We start from the raw sequence: 8,163 nt of genomic DNA, 5'->3' as shown, positions 1-8,163 counted from the left end.
GAGGCAAGCTATTTACGGAAGTGGATGCCACTTCTGCTTCCAAGCTTGTTTTAATCGGGGAGCACCACCAAACACTGTCCACCTTGAGTAACCATTATCGCATTTGACGTGTGAGTGTCAGGGTGTTCAGCTTCACAGCAACCACAAGTTACCTCTGTACGGCAAGGGGACATACCAGGGCTATACGACCTAGAAGAATGTTTCACCAAAAACAATTAAAGACAGGCCTTAGGGCCGTGGATTAGCGTCACCCACCTTTGGCTTGGTAGCATCACTTTCGGTCCACTAGGCCAACAGGTCTCTCTCTATGTTGTTAAGTGCCATCGAGTTGTAGGAGACTCATAGCGACCTTATGAACGAAAGTGCTCGACACTTGGCGTGAATTTCATCCTTGCTCCAGATTCATAGGGTTTCCAGAGGCAAGCTGTTTATGGAAGTGGATGCCACTCCTGCTTCCAAGCTTATTTTAACTGGGGAGCACCATTTACTTGGTATCTTTTTTTTCCCACCCTTTTATTTTTTAGTCTTTCTTTTTCTTCATTTTTAAGGTGTGTCTCTTTTAGACAACATATTGATGGATTTTGGGTTTTTAATCCAATCTGCTACTCCTTTTCTCTTCAGTGGTGCATGTAAATTATTCACATTCAGTGTGATTATTGAGAGGCAAGGTTTTATTGCTATCATTTTGTTGAGTTCTTTTTGGTGTTATTGCTAGTTATTTTGGCCCATCTTGCTTTCTGTGGCACTTCTGTAGGGACATCTCTCAGTATTTTATGCAATGCTGGTCTTGTTTTTACAAATCCTCTTAGGCTCTGTTTTTCTGGGAATATCTTGATCTCTCTCTCCTTCATATTTGATGGACAGTTTCACTTGGTACAGTGTTCTTGGTTGACAGTTATGTTCTTTGAGTGCTCGATATATGTCATTCCACTGTCTTCTTGTTCTTTGATTCTCCTTTTTGGTCTAGCAGATCAGTGGTGAGAATTCTTTCTTCTATTTCATTAGTTCTGTGTTCCTTCTCTTCAACACTGTTCATGTGTTCCTCCTTCATGTTGACAGCATCTGAAACCTTGGACCTCATATTTTGAATTGTGGTTTCTTGTTTTCCAGTGCTTCTAATGCCTTGTTAGTTTTATCTGCATTGTTTTGGATTGTTTTTTTTAAGCTCCTCCTGATTTTTGCTTGCGGTGTCTGGTAATTCTTCAAGTTTATTTTTCACCTATTGAAAATATTCAATCATTGTTCTTTTAAATTCTGTCAGAAAGTTCCATCAGACTTTCTGGCTTCAGGAAATCCATTGCTACTGTGTCACTCTTGGGGCGGGTGATATCTTGCTTTGGGCTTGTGTGGGGAGTGAGGTAGTCTGCTGCTTTTGGGACATTGCTGTGGTCAAGTGTTTCGTGCCTGAGATGGTAGCTGGTTCTTGATCTGACGTCACTGCTCCAGAGGAAGGTTGGGCAGGCACACAAGCAAATGCACATGGGGTGGGTGCATGTGCAGACACATGTGTGGAGGTGGGGAGATGTACAGAGTTGCACACAGGAGGAGGATGCAGGGGAGACCTGGCTCAATTTTCCACTGTCCTGCTTGCACCTGGTGGGTAGGTCATGCTGCAGCTCACTGCTCCCTGCTGTGCCTCACTGCTCCCCACCATGGCTCGCTGCACCCCACAGAGGCTTGCTGCACCCCACTGACACTTGATGCACCCCACCGATGGTTGCAGCTCCCATGACTCTCAAAAGTCCACATTGATACACAGCAACATTTTGAGAAACACCTATATATTTGTGTTCTCTTTTTGGCCTGAGGCCTGCAAGGCCTCTGTGCTGCCTGAGTTAGGGATCCCACGTGGTCAGGCCAGACAGCCGTTTGTTCCCCAAAGTATCTGAGTGAGCACAGAGGAAGCCTGTTGATCCCTTCTGAAAGTGGCTACTCACCTCCATCAAGATGCCCAGGACCTCACTGTTGCCTGAGTTAGGGATCCCACGTGGTCAGCCTGACAACAGTTTGTTCCCTAAAGTACCTGCTTCCTCCTTGCAGGTGTGTCTCACAGTGGTTCAGCAGGAGGCTTCTGGCCAGGACTCAGCTGATAGTTTCCACTGGGGCCCACGGCTCACTGCTCCTGAATGAAGGGGTCCTGTGTGGTCAAGCTAGACAGCAGTTTACCCCCTAAATACCTGTGGGAGCAGCACAGGCAGCGCTATCCTGCACTCCTTCCTGCCATCCTGCACTCCTTCCTCTAATCCTTCTGTTTTTACAGTAATGGTCTTATGCGGTATTTGTCCTTATGAGACTGAGGTAGTTTATTCAGCATAATGTTCTCCAGCCTCTCTCATGAGTGCTGCATAATATTCCATCATGTGAATGTACCATAATTTCTCAATCCATTTGTTTGTTTTTGACTGTTTCTATTTTCTTAACTGTTGTGAATAACACTTGTATGAGCATCAGTGTACAAATCTCCTGCAGATCCTCTTCTCTGTTTTCTTTCTCATTTCTACTTCTTTTTTAAATTTGATTTTTTTTTCTTCTCTGTTTTATTTACAAAATTCCTGTATGTTTCTTTCCTTAGTGTTCTATCCTAAATGAGAAGCTTGAACAGCTGCTCCAGGCTTTGAAAACGAAAGTCTATGTCTGTCCAGAACCCTCAGGCCTAAGAGAAGGCACCCTGGAAGGAAACCCCTTGCGACCTTCCGGTGAAGAATCCTTGTGTGAAGGCAAGGAGCAGTTCACCGATATCTTCACTTTCTCACAGAAACTCATCCTGTCACGGGCCAACAGTTTAAAGGAAGCTGTGAGGCAGGTCATTGAACAGGTTGAAAAAGGTACATAGTGAACAAAACTAGCTTTTGGATAATTTACATCCCTCAAATAACATCAGTAGTAGTTTCCATGTTACCCGTTATGTTCAAAAATTTTTGACGTCAAAGTAGAAGTAATGCTATTTAAATGAAAATTGTGCTCAGTTCAGTTTTTTGACTGAGAGGTGTAGATCTACATATTAATGGCTCATAAGAGAAAGTCTAAGAAATATTTTAAAGTACACTTGAAACACTGAACTAAAATTGAAAATTAGTTTGTAATATTTTGTACTTTTATTTCATTTGAAACTGTTGAATTATTTAATTAAAGAATCCCACCCTATGAACTACTTTGAAAATATGGAAAAGATTTTCTTAACATTTATGTCCTCAGTGTGTCTGCTGCTTTTTAAAACCATAACAAAAACTCCACCTTATTTTAATTGTTTTTGTTTATATCATGTGTTTAAAATTCTCTTAGAATTTTAATAATAGATTAAAAGTTAATATTAACAAATAAATAAAACTTCTTTTCAAGTTTTAGCTTATCAAATCATAGACCTTAAATTGGACTTCCTTTTTATCTTCTAAAATTCTTTTAAAATGTCTCCTTTTTCACAATTCTGATTGAAAATATAGTACTGAAAGCTTTGCTTATTTTTATAATATCTTGTCCTTATAAACACCACCTCTAGATTTCCTTCTAAGTAGCGTTTCTCTTTGCATGTGTAATTTCTTCTGGCATATTTTAATTTTTCATTCTCAAGCGTATCACAATATTGATGGGTCTTTTTTTTTCCCTGTCCAAACTTCTTTATGATCTAAAGCTGCGCATTACCAGGTAGGCCAGCCCGGTGATGTAGTTCCGCAGTTACTAGCGTTACCTCCGTGTGAGAACTCTGCAATTCAAGATGGTAAGAAAACCGTGATAAAATTGCACATGCTTTACTTTTCCTTTTTAAAGGCTTATTCCATTTGTGTTTTGGGGTTTTTTGTTTGTTTGTTTGTTTATTTGTTTTCCGTATGTTTGTGTTTATTGACAGCATGAGTGGCGATAAGGGAGCAGCTGACACTGGGGCTCAGGGCCAGGTATCCACCTGCAGGGGCAACAGTGTGGAGGAGACTGGCTGGTCAGCAGGGAATGGGATCTGCATAAACCAAACAGAAAAGTGAGGGCCTCACTTCTTTCAGCACCTCCTGGGAAGCCTAGTGCCTGGGTTTACTTAAAAGTGTGGCTCTCAGCTCCTCCCACACCTAAAGCCTTTGGGCCCAGCTGTGGCAACATACATAGCACGGTTGGTTGCAGTAGAGCCTCGCCTCATGCGTGCCGTGGCCCCCAGAGGTTCATGTCTTCCCGCCTTTCTCACTCTTGAGCCAGGTCCCGTGCCAGACCTTGCCCAGGGATGTCACCCATTCAGCAAAATACACCTCCTTGCTGTACTTTGGCCATGGTTGTGCAGGGTCAAGGCTGCAGGCATTGGGATGGTGGGTAGCCCGAGGGTCTATATTTCTGTAATTGATAGCACATTTCAAAAGTTAAAGCTTAGATTTTTATGAATAGTAGGACAGGGAATAGTACAGAGCTGCTGTACATAGAGTTGCTATACATTGCAGGTGACTCAATGGCACATAACAACAATAACATACTATGACAGGTTTGGAAGCAAGAGTGGCATCCACTTACTAAACAACATGCCTCCAGAAACTCTATGACCTTTGGCAAATGTCGATAGTAGAGAAGCTTTATGCCTTTTGCTCATAGGGTGCCTATGAGTCGTGCTCAACTTGAAGGCAATCAGCAACAACAGAATAATACAACATTGATGTTAGTTAGATTAAGATTATTGTCAAATACTGTCATGTCCTCTTTTTTCCTGTGTAATCATAGCTTAATTTTCCAGAACTCATTCACTCACCCCTTAATGTTGAGTGACATCTGACGCATAGTGGACCCTCCAGTGGTTTCAGCGGCTGCAAATTGCATGGAACAAGATTGTCCATGTTTCTTCCACAGAGCAGCTGCTGGATTCAAACTGTACGTCTGTGGGTTTGTAATACAACTCCTTACCACCAGACCATCCCAGAAAAGAAAAAAAAAGAGGAGAAATACTCAAATCAAGTTCCTTTGAGAATTATGGGAAAATTGTGGACCCCACATCCATAAAATTGGGCGCACACGTTCAGCGATCAGCAGTGCGTGGAATCTCATCCATCAGCATTCTACTTTGATAATCTTTGCTGGAACTCTAGTGACCTAGTGGTAAAAAGCTGCTCTGCAACTCCAGAGACACTTGGTTTGAATCCATCAGCTGCAATATGAGAGAAGGATGTGCTGCCTTGAAAAACCTGCTAGAGGGTCATTTGTGGGTCGGTTCCAACTTGAAGGCACACAACAATAATAATAATAATAATTGCTAAATTAAGCTTTAAAATTGCAGAACATCTGGGTACACTTAAATATGTGATTGCTTAAAGAATGTTAACTTCCTCTTTTTAGATTTCATTGAAGATGAAGTTTTTAATGTATTACTTAAGAAATATCTAATATGGTGATGGACTCTAAAAATTGGATTTGAAAATGAATTAAAATGAGAAATAATATGAAAAAAATTGTTTAACACTAACAAAACATCAGCTCTACAGAATTCTTTGCAGTCATTAAATTTTTGCTTTTACTTTTAACACATACAAACTTGGACATGTTACTTTATTTCTCTATAACTCCTTTATCTGTAAAATTGTGATAATATATTCTTCCATAACATTAAGTGAGAGTTCATTAAGTTAATATGTGTGAAATGCTAGAAAGGTGCCAGGTACATAGTACAATATAAGAATATTTGCTGGCACTTTTACTATTACCACTATTGCTACTACTAATAACTATATTAACTTAGAGACAAAATTCTTTAATTGTACTTAAAACTCTCAAAAACATCAAAATTAGAACGTAGAGACCTTACATACTCTAATACACCTCATACAACATCTTGTGTCATCTTAGAGCCCCATTTCATCATGAAAATGCAAATAGTGACTTAGGGCCGTGTTTTAAGGGTTCCACCAGTCCCTATTAGGGCAGTAAACCTGTCATGTTTTTCATACTTTTCTGCCACTCTGTCTAGTACTGTCCATGTCCTGTGTTCCTTTTAGAGGAGTCTCCAGTGGTAACTGGCACTGTCTAGTTCTTCCAGTTTCAGAACCATATAGGTTGAGGTTTCTGTGGTTCATTAGTCCTCTGCACTGGTTGGTCCTATGGATCTTTGGGATTCTTTTTCCTCTTCCTTTTTCCTGATAGGAAGAGACCAGTAGTGACACTTTAGATACACACTTGCAAACATTTAAGGCCCTATTTGCTATAAAAGTAGGATGCAGAACATTGTCTTTGTGTACTGTGTTAAGCACTTGGCCTTGATGTGTTCCCTCACCTTTTCTTTGCAGACTACCTATCCTAAGTGCGTCTACGCTCTTTAATTAATGATTTCAAACTTTTGGCTTCACCTCTTCAGTTAGTCTTTTAAAATATAATGACTTATTTCAAATAACATTTTCATTTCTTTTCTGTAGTGTAATAGCACACATTTACCATATTTCACTCATGATGGATACTGTTGGTGTTACATAGACTGAGGCTTCTCTTTTGTACCTGTGGAAAATAGAAACCTGCTGTCTCCTATTTTTGTCTAAGAGATTTTATAATTTTTTAGAAAAATTTATTCATACTAGTTCACACACATCTCTGTGGTATTATCTTTTTTTTTTTTTTATTGGGATCTGTCATTCCATTCTGTTAAAGTCTTTTTGAAACTTGATTTTAGCATCTCAGATTTACTTCATCTCTGATTTTGAGAAGGCTTTTAGACATTTTCATCCACTGAAGAAAATTAGCTAAAATATGTGACAATGAAATCTTTACAGACTGCTGCTTGATAATCTCCTCTAGAATGATGACTGTTTTGAAAGAATTGTCTTTGGAGTATCCATTTCTTATAGCATTCCAAACAGCTGCCATCCCACTTTAACAAATTGTACAATTGCACTGTAATCTCCAAAGAAAACAATAAAAATATATAGATAATTTCTATTGGTATTTAAATATATATAGATTTAGGAAAATCTCTGTGCAGTATTCTTTTCTATTTTGGCTAGTCATTAGATTTAATAAGAATGAGAAGCACAAGTGTTTCTATATTAAATAATACAAATTTTTTAAACACACTTAAATTACTCTTAAATTATAGTTTAATTCCTATGTGAGACGTGAAATTTTGGATGTTAGTATAGTCAATGAGATGCCTATTTATAAATTAACATGAGACATTAATTTAGTTTTGCACAATGGAGCATCAATCTCAGTCATTAGGACCCTTTCTGTTTTTAATCAGAGGTGAACATCATAAGATTGTTTTCGTTAGAAATTAGCCCCAGGAGTCCCATCTATCAAAGAAAAGAGGGGCTGTTCAGCTATTGCTTTTTTAGTTGCAACTGAACAGAGACAACAGTGTAAAATTAATATAGTTAATTTGTAATTATTCTTAAGGAGAGTAGTGATGATTAAATTTTAGAGATATTTTTAATTGAGTTTGAGGATTACTGTTCTTTTTAATTGCCTTCCAGTAGCTCCTAAATGAATTAAAGATACTATTTTTTCATTAGGTTAGCCCCAATTATGTAAAATTAAGTCTTTCTTTTTATAGAATTAAGTCTTTGCTTTTGTTATTTGCTTTGAAAGTAATTGTGCTTTTGAATAATTTTCAAAATATCTCAGGCTCCTTTACAAGAGCTCTGGTAGAAGAGTTTTGGACAACTTATTGTTTTGATTTATTGAGAAGTACAGGAATAGTGTATTGGTTTTATTTGAAAACAAAGACTTTTCCCCCCTTCCATTTGTAGAAGAAAACACTAACTTATTACACATGTTAACTCTGGGAATTACGTTAATTAGATTTGACCACTGACCTAGTGTTGATGGGAAAAGTATTATGGTGGCAGTATTATAACACATACATTCTAATTCCAAAAACTATTAAACATTACCATTTCTATTTACCATTACATGTGAATTGATCATATTCAAATTCTTAAGTATTTTTGCCCTTCACTCGTGTAGACATCTTTTGCCTACTCACGTGCATTTAAACTGAGTAATGAAGACATTTCCCTGTGACAGAGTTCCTCCATGTGGTACATCTGAAGACACGCAGTGTAATATTTTCAGCTCCACTGATTGATTTAAACTACATTACATTATTTTATGCTTTGTTTTTATAGAGGTTTGTTTCTTTCTTTTTGGTTTTTTTATGTTTTTTTATTTTATTAATTTTAATGAACATTTACAGAGATTTGGGATTTCCATTCATTC

At 38.2% G+C, this 8,163-nt stretch overlaps 1 protein-coding gene across 1 annotated transcript in view; it reads left to right on the top strand.

The window, feature by feature from the left end:
* Nucleotides 1–8,163, top strand: part of DGKH (diacylglycerol kinase, eta) — a 243,155-nt gene that overhangs the window by 190,306 nt on the left and 44,686 nt on the right. The window contains exons 15-16 of the mRNA XM_006884615.1: nucleotides 2,573–2,825; nucleotides 3,629–3,715. Of these exons, the coding sequence (XP_006884677.1) occupies nucleotides 2,573–2,825; nucleotides 3,629–3,715 (340 nt within the window). The remainder of the gene's footprint in view (nucleotides 1–2,572; nucleotides 2,826–3,628; nucleotides 3,716–8,163) is intronic.

The sequence above is a fragment of the Elephantulus edwardii genome, unplaced genomic scaffold (genome assembly GCF_000299155.1).
Source record: "Elephantulus edwardii isolate Elephantulus edwardi_28Jun2011 unplaced genomic scaffold, EleEdw1.0 scaffold00036, whole genome shotgun sequence".
In the NCBI taxonomy this organism is placed as follows: Eukaryota; Metazoa; Chordata; class Mammalia; order Macroscelidea; family Macroscelididae; genus Elephantulus; species Elephantulus edwardii.
This window is presented reverse-complemented; position numbering and strand designations above follow the sequence as displayed.